General features: G+C 36.5%; 1 protein-coding gene across 2 annotated transcripts in view; it reads left to right on the top strand.

The window, feature by feature from the left end:
• EED (embryonic ectoderm development) overlaps positions 1-11,483 on the top strand; it is a 29,342-nt gene extending 17,859 nt beyond the window's left edge. The window contains exons 9-13 of one of the 2 annotated variants that reach the window (XM_026015223.2): positions 1,718-1,823; positions 2,952-3,026; positions 9,753-9,911; positions 10,567-10,640; positions 11,148-11,483. In XM_026015223.2, coding sequence (XP_025871008.1) covers positions 1,718-1,823; positions 2,952-3,026; positions 9,753-9,911; positions 10,567-10,640; positions 11,148-11,274 — 541 coding nt within the window. In that variant the 3' untranslated portion in view covers positions 11,275-11,483. The remainder of the gene's footprint in view (positions 1-1,717; positions 1,824-2,951; positions 3,027-9,752; positions 9,912-10,566; positions 10,641-11,147) is intronic. The other variant, XM_026015224.2, reaches the window with a different exon arrangement.
• Positions 11,484-23,166: the final 11,683 nt, after the last annotated feature.

The raw sequence follows: 23,166 nt of genomic DNA on the forward strand, positions 1-23,166 counted from the left end.
TTTTTAGTCTAATGTTTGTGGGTCCTTTTTCAAAGTCCCCCTTAAGTTGTGGTTTCATCTTAATTTAGTGGTACTTTTCACTTATTTTTATTTAGGTAAGCACATGCTTGGCTATTACATTATAACAATTTTAAGCTGCTTAACTTGGTGTGGGATAGAGTAAAGAACCTTTCAGAATAATATTACTTGTATTATTTGTCAACAGTCTAATAAATTCAAAGTCAAGAGAGTAAATCATGATTTTTTAAAATGGGTTTCTTGGCTTTTATTCGTGGTAATGTAATGCTTTCCTTTAAATGATGATCCATATTTTAGAAGGAGAAAATTCAGAAGCAGGGAGGGCCTTGCTTCATGGGACTCTGCGAACTTTAGAGTTTTCTTACAAAAAAATATGTGTGTGTGTGTGTGTGTGTGTGTGTATGTATACACACACATACACACATACCCAACATGCAGCTCAAACTTAAAGCCCCAAGATCCAGAGTTGCACGTTTCACCAACGAAGCTAGCCAGATACCCCTCTTAATATATTCTTGAAATGCTTCAATTCTTAATTCGGTCATTGTCTTTTCAGAATCTTTTCAGGCTATTAATGTTTTCACTGTAACTGTCATGTCTGTGTATATTAACTTTGCACTTCTGTTTTAACAAAAAAGCTAACATTTATTTTCTGGTTATCAAACCAGGTTATTAATAGATTGTCAGTTAAATTTATAACTGTCAACAAATATTTCAGTGCACTAACATATATATTTGGCTAAAAAGCAATTAACATAATTATAGTAGAATTGAGAATTTGTATCAGATCATTAATAACATTTTAATGTTTTAATAAAGAAAAGCTCCCAGAATTTGAACTGGAAGGAATGTTTGAGATGATTCAGCCCAACATCCTTTTTACATATGAGAGAAAAGTAAAGAGAGGACATGTGAGTTGCCCAAGACACAATTAATTCATGGCATCATATCATTCTTCTACAGTTATTTCAGTATAAAACTGAATCATTAGATTAGAAATGTTAGGTATACTTTTAATTAACTATAGAATTAGTAGCAATTTCTATGCTTGGTGGTCTTCTCACAAACATTTTTAAGGAAAAAATAGCACTATGTTTCACTTTCCTAAATAGAGGAAAAGTCTTAATAAATGCCAAATTCCTGTCAGAGGTCATTTTTAGAAATTGTTGCTCAAGGCAAGACTCATTTAACCTTATTTTTAGCAGCCTTTGGAATGATGTGTCATTGTTCCTAGAAAGGTGACTCTCTTTTGAAATAATCTAGATATGTTGAGTTGCATAGATTGTTAATGCTTAATTTTAAAGGATTGAGTAGATAGCTTAATGTTTTCCATGAGAAACTTTTGGTGCTGTAATCGATGACTGTGCTTATCGTTGTTTAGGATAGCCAGAATTGAAGTGATTAATTTTGGTCTACATAGTAAGATAAGCAGGTATAATTTTTATAAATGAAATTTCATAAGATAAAATTGAAGGCCGATAATGGAAAAAATATAGAAACAAATACATGAAATGAGACTTTAGCTCTCGATTAACAGATAGGAAAGTTTGCAGTTTTCTAGGAACACAGAGTTAATAGTCATATATTTCATTTGTCAACGTTTTATAAATCTGAAAGTGAAAATTAATGTGATTCTCCTATGGTGGTTTTTTTTTTTGTTTTAACATTTTTCTTTTAACTTTTGGCATTTCCATTTCAGGCCATTTATTTCTCAGAAAATTCACTTTCCTGACTTTTCCACCAGAGACATACATAGGAATTATGTCGATTGTGTGCGATGGTTAGGTGATTTGATACTTTCCAAGGTATGCTAACTGCTGTTAAGCTGTACTTCTATTTGTGTTCGTGTGAGTTGGAACTTTGCAGGGAGCACAATTTATTTTATATTTTGGTAAATTGGATGGCAGATGGGAAATTCCCTCCCCCCGCCCCTCCGTAAAGTCTCATAGATTTGGAAACTTGTTTTAGGCATAAAACATCCTGATGAATTATTACAACTGTGCTGCAATAATAGGAAAAACGTTAACTTGTAAGATGATATTCTTCTGATATCCAGTATTATCATAAAATAACCAATATCTAAAGCCATAGTGAGTTTTTTGTTATGTTGTGTCCATTTCAGTAAATTTGAATTTACAAAAACAGACAGCTGGAGTTGGCTATGGGCTGCAGTTTGCCAACCCCTGCTCTCTAATGTGTTGATGTACATTTACATATTTTTTGCTGATAATTTAGAGTATTGTTGGTGATGTTATCTGAACATTTAGGATTGTCATATTTGGAAAAATTGCTATCCAGTTTCTTTTCTCGATGTGGATTTCAAGGCGTTTCATATTTTCTTGGGCAGAGCCTGACTTTTTTTTCTTGGCCTTAAGTTTTACCCTTTTTTTTTTTTTTAACTTTTGATCTTGAGATAATTAGATTCTCAATAAGTTTCAAAGAAAGTACAAGAGGAGTCCCATATTGCCCGTCCCTCAGGTTCTCCCACATACATCTCACATAACTGTAATACAGTATCAAATTTAGCAAATTGACATTGTACAATGTGTGTGTAGAGTTCTATGTTGTCTTTTTATCACATGTGAACTTTGTCATTTCAAGAATGTTACTGTAGGGGACCCTTTAAGATTAGTTTTTTCCACTTAGTATAATGCCATCCAAGTTGTGTGTATCAGTCGTTTTCCTTTTTTATTGTTGAGTAGTATTCCATGGTATGGATGTACCACAGTTTATTAACTATTCATCTATTGTAGGACATTTTGGTCCTTTTCAGTTTGGGTGTATTACAAATAAAGCTGCTAATGAACAATCGTGTACAGGTTTTTGTGTGGACTTAAGTTTTCATTTCTCTGGGATAAATGCCTAGAATGGCAATTGCTGGGTCATGGTTAAGTTTGTTTAGTTTTTTAAGAAACTGCCAAACTATTTTCCAGAGTGGCCGTGCCATTTTACATTCCCACCAACAATGTATGAAAGATCCAGTGTCTCCGAATCTTCGCCGGCATTTGGTATTGTCACTATTTTTTATTTTAGCTGTTCTGATAGGTGTGTAGTGATATCTCATCATGGTCTTAATTTACATTTCCCTGATGGCTAGTGATGTTGAACATCTTTTTCATATGCTTATTTACCATCCATATATCCTTTTCGATGATGTCTCTTCATATCTTTTCCTCATTTTCTAATTGGATTGGTTTTGTGTTTTTTTATTGTTGAGTTTTGAGAGTTCTTAATATATTCTGAATATGAATCCTATGTCAGACACATAGTTTGCAAATATTTTCTTCCAGTCCATAGCTTGTCTTTTCATCCTCTTAACAGGGTCTTTTGCAGAGCAAATGTTTTTAATTTTGATGAATTTCAATTTATTGTTTTTTTTCGCTTGAAAAAAATTATGGATTGTGCTTTTGATGTTACATTTAAAACCTCTTTATGCTCTGGATTCTAAAGGTTTTTTCCTGTTTTCTTCTAGAAGTTTTATAGGGTTATGTTTTATATTAAATGTGTGATCTATTTTGAGCTAATTTTGGATGAGGTTTAGGCAGTAGTTCATTTTTTGCCTATGGGTATCTAGTTATTCAGCACCATTTGTGGAAAAACTGTTCTTTCTCCTTTTAATTGCTTCTGCACCTTGGTCAAAAATTGTTTGGCCTGTTTGTGTGAGGCTGTTTCTGGTTTTTCTGCTCTAGTCCTGCTACCTCTAGTATATATACAGTCTTGATAATAAGTATTGGAAACGGTTAAGTGTTTTCTTCCACTTTATTATTCTTTTTCAAAATTGTTTTAGCTCTTTTGATTCCTTTGCCTTTCTGTTTTATATCCGTTTGATGGGGGAATTAATTGACATCTTTGCTCTCCAGTCCATGAACATAGTGTGTCTCTCCATTTATTTAGATCTTTTGATTTTTATTATCAGCATTTTGTAGCTTTTAGCCTGCAAGTCCTATACATACTTTGCTAGATTTATAACTAAGTACTACTTCTCTTTTTTGGGTGATTGTAAATGGTATTTCTAATTTCTGTGTTTATTGCTAGTATACAGAAATGCAATTGGTTTTTCATATTGACCTTGAATCCTGTGACCTAGCTATGCTGCTTACTAATTCTAGGATTTTTTTTGTCGAGTACTTGGGGTGTTTACGTAGACTATCACATCATCTGCAGGTAGGGACAGTTTTATATCTTCCTTTCTGACCTTGCCTTATTGCACTGGCAAACTTCCAGTTTTGTGTTGAATAGCAGTGTTAAAATCGGACATTCTTGACTTGTTTCTGATATTAGAGGGTAAGAATTCTGTCTTTCACAATTAGGTATATTAGCTGTATGGTTTTTGTGGATGTTCTCTATCAAGTTGAGAACTGTACTCCTTACTAATTTTTTGAGAGTTTTATCATGAATGGGTGTTGAATTTTGTCAAATGCTTTTTTCTGTATCACTTCATGATACAGATAATGGTTTTTCTTCCTTAGCCTGTTAGTGGATGTATTTTATTGGCTTTTTTGTTTTTGTTTTTTTTTACTATTGATCTGATCCTGTATCCCTGGAATGAGTATATTTGCTCATAGTGTATAATTTTTTATATGTGTTGCTAATAACTGATATTTTGTTAAAGATTTCTGTGTTTGTATTCATGAGGCTATGATACTAGTCTGAAGTTTTTGTAATGTCTTTGTCTGGTTTTGGTATTGCTAATACTGGCTTCATAAAATGAATTGGCAAGTTTCCTCTGCTATTTTTTGGGAAGAAATTATATAGAAATTCCTCATAAATGGTTGTTAGAATTCTCTAATCATCTGAGTCTAGAAATTTTTGAGAGAGAGTTTTAAAGATACAGATTCCATTTCCTTAATAGTTAAAAGAGCTATTCAATTAACTATTTCCTATTGTGTGAGTTGTGGTAGTTTGTGCTGTTTGAGGAATTGATCCACTCCATCTAAGGTAAAATTTATGTGTAGAGTTGTTTGTAACATTCTCTTATTTTCCTTTTGACAACTGCAAAGTTTCCTGATAGCTCTGTTTCATTCCTGAAATGGTAATTTGTCTTCTCTTTTTTGGTAAGTTTTGGTAAGGGCTCACCAGTTTTTTTTTTTATCTCTTCTTCCTTTTATTTGCTGTGCTATGTTTTGCTCTTTGACTAATTTCTTAAGGTGTGGGAGCTTACATTATTGAGTTGAGACTTTTTCTAAGATAAGTACCAGATGCTATAAGTTTTCTTTTCAGCACTTCTTTAGCTGCATCTCACTAATTGTGATATGAAGTGCGTTTAGTTTCTAGGTGTTGGAGATTGTGTTAATCTTTATCTTACTGATTTCTATTTTGATTTCATTGTGTTCAGAGCATATTCCTTGTGATTTGGTTGTTTCTGAGACTTATTTTATGACTATCTTGAATGTGTTCTGTGGGAACTTGAAAGGAATGTGTAATCTGTTTGGAGTGTTCCATAAGTGTCAGGTACTATTGGTTTGACAGAGTGGTTGAATTCTTATATAACTTCATTGATTTTTCTCTCTACTTATTTTATCAATTATTGAGAAATGGAAAAAACGGAAAAGTCTCCAGCTGTAATTGTGCATTTTTTCCTTTTTGCTTTCAGTTTTATGATGTTTTGCCACTCTGGGTTGCTTGTTGTTGCTGTGTCTTGGTGACTGGGCCTTTTTTTTCTTTTTATTAATTTATCTGGGCTTTTTTCCTAATTTCCTGTAGGTTACATGATTTTTTTTTTTTTTTTTTTTTTTTTTTTTTTTTTTTTTGTAGGCTCTATGCTTAGTGTGGGGCTTGAACTGAAGCCCTAAATCAGGGTCTCATGCTCTATTAATAGTCAGCCAAGCAGCGCTATATAAACATTTTTTTAGAATCCCACTTAAAAATTTTTTAAAAAATGTATTTGTTTTGAGAGCGAGCTCATATAAGAGAGAGTGTGAGCGTGGAGAGGACCAGAAGGAGAGGGAGAAGCAGATTTCCTACTGAACAGGGAGCCTGATGTGGGGCTCTGTCCCAGAACCTCAAGATCATGACCTCACCTGAAGGCAGATACTTAACCAGTTGAGCCATCCAAGTGCTTCTAGAATTCCATTTTATCTGTAATACTGAGTACATTTCTTTAGGTAGCTTTGTTGATGTTTCCTCTATATGTTACATTATATATGCATATTAACTGTTTTGTTACCTTTTGCTATATACTGTGTATTTTCATTAATGCCATTATAAGAAAGTCACTTCAAGTATAAAATATATGTAGATTCAAAATAAAAAATTGCTGGAGTGCCTGAGTGGCTCAATTAGTTAAGCATCTGAGTCCCGATCTCCACTCAGGTCTTGATAATCATGGTCATGAGTTCAAGCTCCACATTGGGCTCCATGCTGGGCACGGAGCCTACTTTAAAAAAAAAATTGCCTCAAGATATACCTACCATGCAAACATAAATAGATAAACATATTTACATAATTTGTGTACATTTTACCACTTGATGTGAAGTGTAGAAATCTTCCCTTTATGTTGCTGTGTCCACCATTTACAGTATAATTGTCTTAAATATTTCCTTTATAATTGAGAACATCAAAAAATGTTACCATTTTTGCTTCAGCCATCAAACATAAGGAGAGTATTGTATTCACTTGTTTTGCCTTTTCCATTGTTCTTTTTCCTTCCATTGTTCTCTTTCCTTCCTTCTTTTTCCTCTCCTGATGTTCTAAAATTTCTTCTTATATTATTTCCTTTATTGCTAAAACCCCCTATAACCATTCTTTTAGGGTAGGTTTGCTAATGACAAGTTCCTCCTTTTTCTTCATCTGAGAATGTCTTCATTTCTCCTTCATTGCTGAAAGGTATATTCACTTAATACAGGATTTTGGGTAGACAGTTGTTTTCTTCTTTCCAGGGCCTGTGGTTTTGATGAGACATCTGCCATCATTGGATTTTTTTTTTCTCCTAAACATATGTGTCCTGTCTTAATTGCTTTCAGGATTTTGTCTTTTTAATTATCAGAAATTTAAATGTAAACATACCCTAATTTCTTTGAGTTTATCTTTTGGGGTTCACTCACCTTAAATTTTTGATATGATTTTTATTTAACCCTTGGGACTCTCATTTTTTACATTTGTTTTCTTTTGTATAGATTGGGTAATTTCTGTTTTTCTAACTTTAAATTCACTGACTCTCTTCTGTTGAACCTTTCAGTTGATTTTCTTATTTTGGTTATAGTATTTTTCATTTCTAAAATTTTCATTTGATTCCTTTTATTTCTTTGTTGACTTTTTTATTGTTTTAAATGTGTTTGTAATTGCTCATTGAAGCACTTTTTTCCCCCCCATGGAGGTATTTTTATGATGGCAGCTTCAAAATCCTTGTCAGATTGTTCTGTTATCTATGTATCTCTCTCTCTCTCTTTTTTTTAATCTTTGTATCTCAGTGTTGGTATTTATTGTCTTTTATGATTAAAGTTAAGATTTTTATGATTCTTGGTATAATTGAATTTTTTTATTGAGATCTAGATATTTTGAGTGTTGTATCACAAGACTCTTAACTTTATTTAGATCTTTTACAGGAGGCTTCCTCTGATTAATTTTCATTAGGGGAAGGGGAAGCATTGCTTCATGATTGGCAGGTGATGGGGAAGTGGAGATGATGGTGTCTCATTACTATTCCACTAGTGGTCACCCCTGACACTGGGGGTCATGGATGATTGTAAACATGCTGACTCTCTGCTAGGCCTGCTCTGATAACACCCCAGCCAGAGAGTAGGAGGAGTTACCTCATTAGGATGAGGGGTAGAGAGAGTCATTGAGGGGTAGAGAGGTTCAGGTATACACTTGAGGTGCATAGTTGCCACCTGAGAAGTGCTCCCCACTTAGCCTTTGCTGGTTCATGTGAGGGTGGGCCCAGTTTTTTTCTGTGATGTTGGACTAGAGTGTTTGAAAATTTTCTCTCCTGCTATGTTGTCCCTTTCCTGGCTCTTTGGTTAGAGCAGGCTTTTGTTGGGGGTATTTTTGGACTTAACCTGTGAGTATTGCTGAGCTGCTGGCTGCTCTATCTGGTGTCCAGTCTGGGGTACATAAACAAGGCAAAAGAAAGCCAAGGAATTAAACATCTTCATGTCCCAGGGTTCCTAACCAGTCTGCCTTCTTTCTACCTTCCAAAGTTTTATGTTTGGTTTATATTTGGTATTCAGTCTTTTAAGTAATAGTGGGGATAAATAGGGGGAGTACATATACTCCGTTGTTTTGGAAGTGGAAATAAAAAGCCACTAGCTCTAAAATTTTTCTTAGAACTTAATTAGATGATAGGAAAGGATTTCTGCATTTTAGGTTTCAGGAAGCTGACCTGAGTGAACTATATTGGCAGTCACAAATCTATTTCTGCATCAGAATCACAGGGAGAACATTGTAAAAATAGAGACCTAGGCCACAATCCCAGAGATCCTAAATCTGGCAGAAGGACTTGGGAATTTGTAATTTTAAAAAGCTCTCTAGATGATTTTCAAGTGCAGTCATCCATTACGGTGAACAAATTCTTTTTACCTCCCTAAGTTTTAGTTCTCCATGAGAGGACTCTATTTATTAAGGATCTTTTACCAGTGTAATCAGTGACAAGCACTTGAAGAACTGTGGCAGTTTTTCTGTGTTGGCCTTCCCTTGTAGAGATTCTGATTCATTAGGGTTGGGACCAAGAGGAGTCTTTGGATGGAAGTCTACAAGCTGTCATTCCAGTTGTACATTTAGTTAAGTCATCAAAGTAGGTGATGTCTAAGGTACTTTACAGTAAAGAACTTATATATCAGATATATAGCCCTGGGATTTTATATAATCTAAAAAAGAGAAGAAAAATGGGGGGAAGTGTTGTCCCCTCCCTTATCTTCCTTTGGCCCTGCTTTTGAACCATTCATATGTCAGTGAAACGGGCAGAGCTGCAACATGTGGCTGTATAGGCTGTGTCCTGTAAAACTCCGGAAAGCTCTCTACCAACAGGAATTTCTCAGTCCAGGTTCTGTTGAAATACTGGACTATACAATCTTTTTTATTTTTAATGGGAGGGGCCATCCTGTATATTGATTGTAGGATGTCAGCAGCATCTCTGGCCTTTACCTGCTAAAGGCCAGGGACATTGCCAAATGCTCCTTAGTTGGCACACCACTGACCTATAATATGAATAGTGCCCACTGTGTTGCAGTTTTTTTTTCCACTGTATTTTTTACCACTTGCTGCTTAACTAGAATGTGTGCAGCAAAGATACTATGTTACAGAATAAGGAAAGTATAACTTAGTCTGTTTCAGTCCTATCCCCATATCAATGTCTTGATTTAAACCACTGAGTTTATTACCTTCTATATAATCTGATTTTTAAGGCCTCTAAGCAGGGGCCATACTGAAAAGCATATTTTTGTATAGAGTTTTTATAATTTTATCGTTTGTTATAAAACACTCAAGTCTCTGGATGCCAGAGTATTGAGAGCTGAATTTGGTTTGGAAGAGAAATTCTGACTTCAAAATGTATATTCCAGATAACATAATGCTTTTTAATATTGTCAAATTCTGTTGTAATATGACCTCTTATCCTCAAGTGTGGACCTTGACTCTGTAAATATAAATGAATGTATATCACTGTATCTAGTAGATGGATAACCAGGTCTTAAGACTGTCAATTCTAAAAAGATAATAGAGAAAAGAAGGCTTTGTTTTAAATTTTAAATTTCAGTTCTGTATGTAACATTTTTTTTTCTCATTTCTCTCTTCTAAAGTCTTGTGAAAATGCCATTGTGTGCTGGAAACCTGGCAAAATGGAAGATGATATAGATAAAATTAAACCCAGTGAGTCTAATGTGACTATTCTTGGGCGATTCGATTACAGCCAGTGTGACATTTGGTACATGAGGTTTTCTATGGATTTCTGGCAAAAGGTAGCAACATATTTCTACATTTTAAAATTACTTCAGACCATTGTAATTTCACTTTTCTCTGTTGTGCATCCATGTTCAGTTTCCTCTAAGAATCTACCTTGATATCTTGTAGTGATTACTTTAGCCGTTGATGTTATTCTATCTTTATAGAGTAGGCTCTCCACACCATTTGCAGTGCTTATTATAAATGCAGTTGACAGGTGTCAATCTTGGCAATAGTGCTTACTTTCCATAACATCTGTTACTAAGATTTAATGTTATGGTGATTGAATGTTAACTTTTTAAATAGCTTTTTTTGTAGAAAAACTTAGAGAAATTTTAGAGATTGGTGTTAGGAATTTGTAGTAACAAATTATCTGGGTATTTATTTCTATAAGAAAACTTTGGAGGAGCTGTCTGTAGCTTTTGCTACAATGTAAATTGTAAAGTCCTTCATAAATTTGCCTTCTAATTTGCTCAGGATGCCTCTGAAGTATAAGTTGCTGTTATCCATTTACAAATCAGAAATATAAGATACAAAGAAATAGAAATAATCAGGAGTATAGCCATAGTCTGGAACTGAGGTTTTTATGAAATATGAATATATCTTAGGAATATTTGAATGCTCTATAGCCTATTTTAATAATTTGGTGTTTTTAAAAATACGTTTATACAGATGCTTGCATTGGGCAATCAGGTTGGCAAACTTTATGTTTGGGATTTAGAAGTGGAAGATCCTCATAAAGCTAAGTGAGTATTTAGAAATTTTTATTGATATTTTTTGTCTTTTTCTCAAACGCTATGCCAATATTTAATTTATTCATGAGAGACACAGAGAGGCAGAGACACAGATAGAGGGAGAAGGAGGCTCCGTGCTTGGAGCCTGATGTGGGACTCAATCCCAAGACTCCGGAATCACAACCTGAGATGCTCAACCATTGAGCCACCCATGCATCCCTTGAAGTATCATTCTTAAATCATTTTTAACATTTATATGACTCAGTTATTTAAAAATATTTTTTATTCTCATAATGGCTGTTTATCATGAGTACTTTGGTGACAAGTTACACCTTTTTTTTTTTTTTAATTTAAAATCTACCCAAATTTTATGAAATTAGAGATTGAGCTCTTAGTGATATTTTAAATGCTTTCCATATGACTTGGAACATCTGTTTGTTTTCTTATTCATTGGTTTAACTTGCTACTGACAACATTTTTTATGAATGGCATTTAACCTATTGTCTTGTTTTTTCCTAGATGTACAACTCTGACTCATCATAAATGTGGTGCTGCTATTCGACAAACCAGTTTTAGCAGGGATAGCAGTATTCTTATAGCTGTTTGTGATGATGCCAGTATTTGGCGCTGGGACCGACTTCGATAAAATATTTTTTCTTTATCAAAATTAGAGTGTGTTTTCTGTGTATAATAGAATTAATGTATCTTGCTAGTAAGGGCACATAGAGCATTTAGAGTTGTCTTTCAGCATTCAATCAGGCTGAGCTGAATGTAGTGATGTTTACATTGTTTACATTCTTTGTACTGTCTTCTGCTCAGACTCTACTGCTTTTAATAAAAATTTATTTTTGTAAAGCTGTGTGTTTATTTTCATTGTGATAAAAAGAAATGTTGAAAGTAATAAAAATATTCCCTTTCTTTTTTGTAATCATTTTTGTAGTCCTTTTAACTAAAGAAAGCTATATAATGTAGTGATTAAGTGTAAGCTCTAGGATTAAACGTACTTTAAGTCTTGGCTCTGCAAACATGAGCTGAGCTAAGTAATTTAACATTTACCTCAGTTTCCTCTTGTGTGAAACAGGGATAAGAATACCTACCTCAAAGGGTTATTAAGGATCAAATGATTAAATAAGTGAAGCAGCTGGAATAGTACTCAGATGTACCCTAAATACATTGTTGCTTCTTTTTTATAAAGATTTTATTCATTCATTCATTCATTCATTCATTCATTTATTCGAGAGAGATCACAAGCAGGGGGAGTGGTAGAGGGAGAAGCAGACTCCTTGCTGAGCAAGGATCCTAAAGTGGGACTTGATCCCAGGATCCTGGGATCATGACCTGAGCCAAAGGCAGACGCTGAACTGACTGAGCCACTTAGGCACCTCATTTGTTACATATTTTTATTGGACATTGTATTTCCTAAGTCTTTGTGTTTCTTCTATAATAACTTTATAGTAATTATATTTAAAAATCTGGGGAAGCCTGGGTGGCTCAGTGTTTGAATATCTACCTTTCGTTCAGGTTCTGATCCCGGAGTGCCGGGAATCCTGCATCGGGCTCCCTGCCAGGGGCCTGCTTCTCCCTCTGCCTGTCTCTGCCTCTCTCTGTCTCTCATGAATAAATAAAATCTTTTAAAAATAAATAATAAAAATCTGTAGAGTTGGAATACATAATGAATTAACTGAGCTGTCTAGTCAAATACTATTTGGTTTGCAGCTAGACCATTAGTAACCAATGGAAATATTACCATTAGAGCAAGTGAGAGACATGGAAGCTTGAATGCAGTTGAAGAATGAAAGAAATGAGGGTGTACAGTGTTACATCTGCTTTTCTAGAAAGATATTGGCTAAGAGAAGTAGATTGAGGGCATCAGAGTAGTTGATCTTTTTGTTCCAAACATAAGGTGCTTGGTTTATGAACAAGAAGAAACAGCAAGAATGAGCCTGATAGACCAGAAAATCCCCCAAAGAATTAGCACCAACATGACATATGGAGAAGTTAACCTAAAGCAGAGGGAATAAAGAAAACCTGAGTAATCATAAGACAGGAAGTAAAATGAAGGGTGCCAGGTAAAATGCAAGGCTGAATTTCAAGTTTTGAGATTCTTGTGAGCCTTGTTTTTATAAATCTCATAGATTTCCATGAATGTACTAGTATTGAACACCTTTTTGGATGTGTTCATTTTTCCTGGGTTTTTTGCTATTGTGATGAACAAAATTTTGAGTTACAGCTCAGTGTACAAGTCTTCATTATCTCTCAATGATTTGCACCGTCATCTGTCAGAATTAGTTCATGAGGGAAAGTAATATTGTACCACTTGCTCCAACAGTGTATGTTGGTACCCATTTTACTTTTATCACTAATTCCTGTGTGTATCTGTAGATAAGCAGTTGGCAAACATTTTTTGTAAACTGCTGGATAGTAAATGTTTTAGGCTTTGTGGGTTGTATTTTCTGCCACATCCATCCAACATTGCTACTGTAACGTGAAAGTGACTAGACAATAGATGAATGGGCCTGGCTGTGTTCAATAAAATGAACAGAAACACGCAGTGGGCCATATTTGGTTCAAAACCATAGTTTGCCTACTCTTGCTGTGGATTCAGATGCTGAAACTAACCACTTCAGGAGGCTCCTCTAAGATGCTGAAAATTTAGATCAACCAAATAACTCATGAAATCACCAGATAGGCAATGAAATGTGCTATGAGTGATAGTTGAAACAGTATGTAATAGACCACCAAAGACGTCAGATACTGTAATTAGCAGAAAATGTAAAAGAGCCACATGTAAAATTATTTTCTCTTTCCCTGTACTCCACCCTTTCCTGGCTTTCTTACTGAACATTTAAATGATCATCTAATATACTACATAATTTACTTTGGTTGGCTGTATTTCTCCTTCTACTGGGATATGTAGTCTTTATAAGGGTGATTTTTTTTTCCCTACTATTTTGCTGGTATAACCCCAGCACTAGAAGAGTGTCTTGCACATATGTACTCAAATATTTGTTAAAATGAATAAAAAGAATAAAATTGCAATCTCAAAAATGAGCAAGCAGTAGGAGAATACGAAGACTGACCGGGACGATTTATTAAAGGAAACAAATAGAACCTTCAGAAGTGAAAAATGAAGTAAAAGTGAATGGGTCTAGTTAGATACAACTGAATAGAGGTTAGTGACCTGGAAAAAATCCTAAGAAATTACTTGGAATGTGTCAAAAGGAAATGAAGAATATGAGGAGTTATGAAGTACAGAGCATAAAATGAAAAGATCCAGTGGTAACTGCATATCCAAAAAAAGGAAAAGCAATATGGAGAAAGATGCTGGTTCTGGCATGTAATTTACCATCATGTCTCCCACTTGCATTGGAGTCCTAGCCACTAATGTGCCAGTCTGTTTCAGTCACCACTACCAAGCCAGAACATTGCCTCAAACTGTTAAGTCCTGAGAAAAATCTGCACCCCCACCTCAGTTGAGGTACTAATAAGCAGTATAACTGTCCATGTAGGCCAAGACTATGCTCATTGCTTCCAAGAGTCCAAGTCATGATGTGCTCCAGAGCTTGGGTGGGTGAGTGACACAGAATTCTTGTCTATGGATTTCAGGATGACGTCTTCCTGAAGCCCCCTGTACTTCAATGGACCTCACACCCAGTTCTTTGGGAAAGAAATATAGAATAATTCCAGAGGAATAGGATGCTAGTGGTCATTTGCAGGGCCCACTGAAAAAGGAAATTGCAAGCCTCTTGTTTAAAAAGCAGGAAAAAGGTGCCATTAAGGGGACTGAAAAATACAGAATCTTTTTTTTTCTGTGATTTCTCAACTTACAATATTTTAAAATTTGCTTTTAATGCCATTCTAAGTAAAAACACCATTTTAAGTTTTTATATTAGCTTGAATTTTGCCGTCCATCTTCATATGAGTTTTCACTGCAAACATAAAAGCATTGAACTCCAAATTGAAATAATGCAACTAGCATTTTGCAGCTTGTACTTAAATGTGTATTTAGTTCTTACCAGTACAGTGAAAATGCAGCACAAAAGTAACAACAACAACAAAAAAAAGGATTTTATTTATTCATTCATAGGAGGCACAGAGAGAGGCAGAGACACAGGCAGAAGGAGAAGCAGGCTCCAGCAGGGAGCCTGGTGCGTTACTCAATCCTGGGACTAGGGGGATCACACCCTGAGCCAAAGATAGGTGCCCAGTTGCTGAGCCACCCAGGTGTCCCACAAAAGTAACTTTTATTTCACTTACTAGTATTACATATTCTACCAACATTCTCTGCATTTGTCTTACTGATTTTAGGACAAAGGAAAACAACTATCCATTGTCCTATCTTTCCTTTTTGTTCTGTGGTGTTGTTTTAAAGATTTTATTTATTTATTCATGAGATAGGCAGAGACATTGGCTGAAGGAAAAGCAGGATTCTTGCAGGGAAGCCCGATGTGGGACTCGATCCTGGCCCCCTGATCACTCCCTGAGCCAAAGGCAGACGCTCAACCGCTGAGCCACCCAGGCGTCCCCATTTTGTTCTGTTATCTTCAGTATTAAATGGTTGACTAATACAAGGAAGTAATGAAGTAACAAGCAGGAATAGTGTTCCTTAGTTGTTCAAGTTTCTTTTGTTGTTGTTGTTCAAGTTTCTTAAAGTGCTTTTTGTCTTTGTTCAAACCAAGTTCTGGTTCAAACTGAAAACATGGCCTCTGGGGGTTGTCAGGACCCCTGCCTACTCAATTGTAGAGGAAAACACACTTACCTTGTCCCATTGGAGCTTACTTACAAAATCCAAGTTCAAAGAAAATTACTAAGAATGTCAAGATGGAAACAGTGGAGACATTTTACTAAGTCTGTACTTAGTTCTTTCTGAGCCCAGTGCTCTGTACTTATTTCAGTGGTCACACACCTATGAAGCTGCTCCTGCCTGGGGCTGACATGAGGTCCTGTGCCTCCCTTTTCTCAGAACCAACTCTGTTGACAGGGGTTCTCATTTATTTTCTAAACTATTTAGTCTTTTTATCAGTCTCTTTCTGGCTCTATCTTGGTCTTCTTCAGTCCTTTTAAGTAAAATGAATAGAGTGATTTTCCACTTCTCCCCACATTGATTTCAGCAATAGGAAATAGGGCAGAGGCTGAGAGCCGTATTGTGCTCTGTAGGCAGGGACCTAAGTGTGAAGAGATCTACAAAGGAGAGTAGATGGTTGCTACTGCAGAGATGGCAAGTACGATGAAGTCTTGAGGCATTTAGAAGGAAAGAACAATTTGGCTAAGAAAGGACTGGAATATGACTTTAGGTGTATCATCCTACAGAATACTGGGAAAAGGCTGGATAGAAATTAAATGATTTTACAGTTTTTTTTTAAGCAAATGCTTGAGAAGGGTAGAGGCCTAAAGAACTGATGGTCAGGGGGGTGGGGGTGAATGGGTGACAGGCACTGAGGGGGGCACTTGACGGGATGAGCACTGGGTGTTATTCTGTATGTTGGTAAATTGAACACCAATAAAAAATAAATTTATTAAAAAAAAGAACTGATGGTCATATTGTACAGAAGTGCTTAAAGCATTAAAACTCTCACTTGAAAAAAAAAACTCTCACTTGAGGCAAAAGGGGATAGTCATCTGCTTAATTGCATCATCTAGGAGAGTAGTTTAAAAAACATTTTTTTAATACACCCTACAGTAAGAAATAGATTATAGTATCCCAGCTACACACATATATAAAACCAAAACAAAAAGTTCCATGAAACAATACACTTATCATGTATGATGTATTTTTTTTTTTTTAAGATTATTATTTATTTATTCATGAGAGACAGAGAGAGAGGCAGAGACACAGGCAGAGGGAGAAGCAGGCTCCATGCAGGGAGCCCGACATGGGACTTGATCCCGGGACTCCAGGATCATGCCCTGGGCTGAAGGCAGGCGCCAAACTGCTGAGCCACCCAGGGATCCCCTGTATGACGTATTCTAACATTTCTATTTCTTTCTTTTTTGCTTTTGATAATGTGGTTGTGACTAAGTTGATTGCACAACCTGGTAATCATCTTTTTTTTTTTGTATATTTTTTTATTGGCGTTCTATTTGCCAACATATAGTATAACACCCAGTGCTCATCCCGTCAAGAACCTAGTAATCATCTTAACCTACACTCTGGCACACTGATCTAGGGAAAATGAGTCTAAGAGATTGGAAACAAGACCCACGTTAGGGCCTCCTGGCAGTTCAGTCAGTAAAGCATGAACTCTTGATCTCAGGATCATGAGGTCAAGCCCCATATTGGATGTAGAGATGTAGAGCTTACTTAAAAAAAAAAAAAGGTGCTAGATGGTCTCTACCCATGGAATATAGCTCTAGGGATGCCTGGGTGGCTCAGCAGTTGAGCATGTGCCTTCAGCTCAGGGCATGATCCTGGAGTTCTGTTTTGAGTCCCACATCGGGCTCCCTATGAAGAGACTGCTTCTCCCTCTGCCTGTGTCTCTGCCTCTCTTTCTGCATCTCTCATGAATAAATAAATAAATAAAACCTTTAAACTTTTTTTCTTTAAAATATAGCTCTTAACACTATAAAATGTGTAACTTCTCCTAATTTCATTTATCATCTGTAGGTTTCCCTTGCTATGTAGAAAATGACTATCATTTTGGTATTGAATTGATGTTTTTAAAAAAATTTTTTTTAATTGATGGGTTTCTAAAAAAATTCTTGGTATTTTGTGGTTATTTTCTGAGACAGAACAAAACTTTAGGTGAATGAAAGCAGACTCATTTCACTTTTTCCGTTTCAGTAACCCCAGGCTGATGTGAAATTTAGCAAGTTGGGTGATTTCTGTAAATATTGTGTGCAATGAGTTGAGGGAGTGTTTTTGTGTTCAATTCTAAAACCATTACATTGTTTAATTTTTTTTATTTGATGCAAAATTTAAAACTGCTAAAAATGTTTAAAATTTAAACTCCTAAAATTTTGTATACATTTTTTTTTGTCAGATAGTTTTCTCTGAAGTTTCAAGATGGTTGCTAGCTACAACTTCAGGTGTCACTTTCAGTTATGTCAATGTACAGAAGGAAAAAGTGATCATCTCGTCATGTGATTTTCTTTAGAGCGAGAAACCTATTCCAGCAACCCCCAGCAGATTTCCTTTCAGGTTTCACTGACCAGAATTGGGTCGTGGGACTGAGTCTAAACCTACCACTGCAAAGGGACAGGAAAATTGTTGGTTAGATTAAGCAGAGTCTTCCTCTGGGGCTCTGAGCCTCCTGGAAGAGGGATGGATTCCTGAACAAAAATAGATGGATAGGGCAGCCCCGGTGGCTCAGCGGTTTAGCGCCGCCTTCAGCCCAGGGCTGGATCCTGGAGACTGGGGATCCCGTTCTCTCTCTCTCTCTCTCTCTTTCTGTGTCTCTCATGAATAAATAAATAAAATCTTTAAAAAAATGGATGAATACCTGTTTACAAGAAAGAAGAGGGAAGTGGATGTTAAATAGATAATAACTACCAGTAATTGTTACAGGGAAAGAAAATTAATGAATAAAAAGTAATCACAAATTGTGAAGGAACCACACAGAAGTTAGCTTTTGCTGGATAACAAAACATTTCAAATTTTTTTTATATAAATTAATTTTTATTGGTGTTCAATTTACCAACATACAGAAAAACACCCAGTGCTCATCCCGTCAAGTGTCCCCCTCAGTGACCGTCACCCATTCCCCCCCACCCCCCGCCCTCCTCCCCTTCCACCACCCCTAGTTCGTTTCCCAGAGTTAGGAGTCTTTATGTTCTGTCTCCCTAATATTTCCCACACATTTCTTTTCCCTTCCTTTATATTCCCTTTGACTATTATTTATATCCCCCAAATGAATGAGAACATACACTGTTTTTCCTTCTCTGATTGACTTACTTCACTCAGCATAATATCCTCCAGTTCCATCCACGTTGAAGCAAATGGTGGGTATTTGTCGTTTCTAATGGTTGAGTAATATTCCATTGTATACATAAACCACATCTTCTTTATCCATTCATCTTTCGATGGACACCGAGGCTCCTTCCACAGCTATTGTGGACATTGCTGCTAGAAACATCGGGGTGCAGGTGTCTCGGCGTTTCATTGCATCTGAATCTTTGGGGTAAATCCCCAACAGTGCAATTGCTGGGTCGTAGGGCAGGTCTATTTTTAACTCTTTGAGGAACCTCCACACAGTTTTCCAGAGTGGCTGCACCAGTTCACATTCCCACCAACAGTGCAGGAAGGTTCCCCTTTCTCCACATCCTCTCCAACATTAAACATTTCAAATTTATTTAACTCATGATTCTATTTTGGCTGAGCTTGGCTGAGTGGTCCTTCTGGTCTTGACTGGGTTCACTCGTCTCTGGTCAGCTGCAAATCAGCTTAGTAGCTCTGTTCCTAGAAGAGAACAGACTACTAGGGTTTGACTGGTTGTTGGTTGAGGCACGGGGACCAGGTTTCTTTCATTATCCAGCAAGCTATCCTTGGTTTGTTTCTGTGGTAGATTGTCAAAGTTCCAAGAACTACAGCAGACACTTGCAAATATTTTTGAGACCTAGGCTTGGAACTGGCACATCACTTCTGCATTCCTTCCATCAAATCAGGTAAGAAGGCCAGGAGGCTGAAGACATAGATTCCACCTCTTGATGTGAGAAGCTGCAAAGTCACACTGCAAGGTCATGGATACAGGGAGAAGAAGAATTTGTGATATTTTTGCAATCTGGTATAGGCAATGAGATAAGCAACGGGAAAGCCACTCAGATCTCCCTTCAAGAGAGACTGTCACTTGGAAAGTTTCAAATCACCAGTATGTCTTTTTCTGAGCTGAAGTTCTTATACCAGAATGATTTTTATTGATGATTTCCTGATAGTGTTTGTTTTAGGCATCAGAATTTCAGAGGCTGTGATGCTGGTGATTTCAACAATAATGTTAAAGAGGCATGAAATCATGGCATTGCAAGGAATTTTAGAGATTAGTCTGATTCATTTTTTTCACTTTTATAAAATTAGATTTTATAGATTTTATAGTAATTATAAAATAATATAGGCACATAGTTTAAAAAGTGAAACAGGGGCAGCCCTGGTGGCTCAGCCCTGGTTTAGTGCCGCCTTCAGCCCAGGGCCTGATCCTGGAGACCCGGGATGGAGTCCCGCGTCGGGCTACCTGCGTGGAACCTGCTTCTCCCTCTGCCTATGTCTCTGCCTCTCTCTCTGTGTGTGTCTCTCATGAATAAATAAAATCTTAAAAAAAAAAAAAGTGAAACAGGATAAAAAGGCTTTTACACAAAAAACAGTAGTTTTCTGCTCATGTTCTACTCCACAGAAGCAAGCACTAAGTTTTTAGCTATTTCTTCCTGTGTTTACCTGATCATTCTAATATGCAATTGTTATTCTCTTTTGATTCATTTGTTTTGATATACATTGACTATGTTTGAGGAGGATTTTAGTTGTCCATACCTCCTCTTCCTCTTCTCTTATCTTCTTAACGTAGTTAAATAACAATTTTAATTTAATCTACATTTGAAGTTTTTATTAAGATAATGTAGAAGGCTGAATAATGTCCTCCCAAAATGGTCAGGTCCTAATCCTTGGGACCTGGAAATGTTACTTTACATGGAAAAAGAGACTTTACAGGTATAATTGTTAAGGCTATTGAGATGGGGAGATTATTCTGGATTATCCTGGTAGACCCTAAATGCAATTACAAATATTGGTGTAAGAGGAAGACAGAGTGAAATTTGGTACAGAGAAGAAGGCAATGTAAGGAATGGAGCAGGATGTTACACTGTTGAATTTAAAGATGGATGAATGAGGCTATAAGCTAAGGAACACAGCTCTAAAATCTGAAAAAGGCAAGAAAATGGATTTTATCTTAGAGCTTCTGGGAAAACTGTGGCTCTACTGACGTGAGTTTGTCCAACCTCTGACCTCTAGAACAGTAAAAGAGTATGTGTTCTTTTAAGCCACCAAATTTGGGGCAATTTCTTACAACAGCCATAGGGATCAAAACATTCATGTATATATTATTTTGTGCCAAGTCACTCTTTTTGTACAATTTTATTTCTATTGGCCTAAAAAATGGCCTCTTTCTGTTTTAGTTTGAATTATCTGATTGACGCTAAATCTTCATCCATCCATAAAACACCTCTCTGTATAATTTTTCATGTCAAAAGTATCAAACAGTTATATTTTCTATTTTTCCCCCTGAAAAAACAAACCCCTCTAGATGGTCCCTGGATTGATAGCTCTCTGCATATGTCCTGGGACTTCCTTTTGCCATCACCTTTAAAATTCTCTTTATCACTTCCCTTGGTTGACCATCCTGTACTCTGAATCTCATCTCATGTCTTCTTTATTTTTTTTAACTAAGTAGGCTCTATGCCCAGTGGGGAGCCCAACATGGGCCTTGAACTCATGACCCCTGAAATCAGGACCTGAGCTAAGATCAAGAGTTGGATGTTTAACCAACTGAGCCACCAGGCGCCCCTCTTTATTTTTTAAGATTTTATTTACTTATTCATGAGAGACACACAGAGAGAGGTAGAGACATAGGCAGGCTCCCTGCAGGACCCTGGGATCATGACCTGAGCCAAAGGGAGATGCTCAACCATTGAGGCACCCAGGTGCCCTCTTTATTGTGTGTGTGTGTTTTTAAGTTTTTATTTCTTTATTCAAGAGAGACACAGAGACAGGCAGAGGCACAGGCAGAGGGAGAAGCAGGCTCCATGCAGGCTACCTGATGTGGGACTCGATCCCAGAACTCCAGGATCAAGCCCTGAGCTGAAGGTGGAGGCTCAACCACTGAGCCACCCAGGAGTCCCTCTTTATTGGTTTTTATTGGAAGGAGCACATCCAGTAATTTCCTGAGAATAAAGAGGTAAAATTTTTGTTGAGGCTTTGCAGGTCTGAAAATATCTATTCTATCCTTTACTTCAGTGGAATTTTGACTGGACACTGAATTTGAGATAAGAAATAATTTATGCTTAGAATTTTGAAGGCATTTTTCCTTTGTCTTCTAGCTTTCATTATTGCTATACAGAGGTCAATTCACTTTGGCTCCCAATCACTGTCTGTAACTTTCTCTCTCTTTCAGCTTTATGGAATCTATTTTGTGAAAATTCATGAGGATGAGCCTTGGTGGGTCTTGATTCATACTGCTGGGCATTCAATGAGCCTCTTCTTTCTGGAGACTCATGCCCTTCCATTCAGGAATGTTTTCTTTAAAGTTTCTTTCTTTCTTTATGTTTTTAGTAATTGTGATATCCAAGTTGGGGCTCAAACTCAGGACCCTGAGATCAAGAGCTGCATATTCTTTCAACTAAGCCAGCCAAGCACCCCAGAAAATTTTCTAAAATAGTATTTCTTTGACAATTTACTATCCAGTGTTTTCTTTATCCTCCTAGGAATTCCCATATCGAACCTCCTGTATTGATCTAATTTTATTCTCTCTTGATTTCCATTTCTTTATTTTTGCACTATCGTCTAGTTCTTTGACCTTACCTTACAACAAAGCTAAAGACTGTCTCTTCAGTTCTCATACTTTTAAGTTAAATGGGTTCTCTCTTGTTCTTTGATTTCTACTTTTATAGTATTCTATTTTTATTTTAATGGTACAATCTCTCTCTCCTCCCCTCTCTCTGGATATCTGGATAATACTATAGAGTTTGATTATTTTTTTTTCTGCTTCTTGTATTGTTTTTGTATTTACTGAATTCCCCCTCCCCCTCATTTGTTTACTTTGGTTTCTTTCTTTTCTTCTAAAATTTTATTTATTCATGAGAGACACAGGGAGAGAGAGAGAGACAGAGAGAGAGAGAGAGAGAGAGAGAGAGAGAGAGAGAGGCAGAGACACAGGCAGAGGGAGAAGCAGGCTCCATGCAGGGAGCCCGACGTGGGACTCGATCCGGGGTCTCCAGGATCAGGCCCTGGGCCAAAGGCAGGCGCTAAACCGCGGAGCCGCCCAGGTGTCCCTCTCTTGTGTTTTATATACACAATTCACTTTATTCACTCTCTGCAACCCTATAAGATAGGAACAATTATTATTTTACAAATGGAGACAAAGTTATAAAGTCATATAATACCTTGCTTACAGTTTTACAGAAAATAAGTGGGGGAGTTAAGTGAAGCTGAAAAGAATAATAACTTATTACAACAACATATATATGTTAATATATAATAAATATATATAAGATTTATATATGTATATATTTATATGTAACATATAATAACAATAAAGTTGTCAATAAGTACCAAACAGCTGGTTGAAAATTAGTGCTTTTGCGATACTGCGGAGCAGAGAGAGCCTGGATTGGAAACCGGACTTGGATTCAAGCTCCAACACTGAGCGCCGTGGAAAGACTGGGAGCTGGTCACTCACATACCTAAATGGAGACAGCAGTACCTACCTCATAAAGTTTTTGCCAGGACCTAGTGAAGTGATATTGTAAGGCACGCTGTAACCTCTAAAATGTTACACAAATACGAGAAACACCTACTGGCGCTGAATTTGAAAACCCGGGATCTGGACCGTCAATCCCGAAA

The sequence above is a fragment of the Vulpes vulpes genome, chromosome 11, assembly GCF_048418805.1.
Source record: "Vulpes vulpes isolate BD-2025 chromosome 11, VulVul3, whole genome shotgun sequence".
NCBI lineage: Eukaryota > Metazoa > Chordata > Mammalia > Carnivora > Canidae > Vulpes > Vulpes vulpes.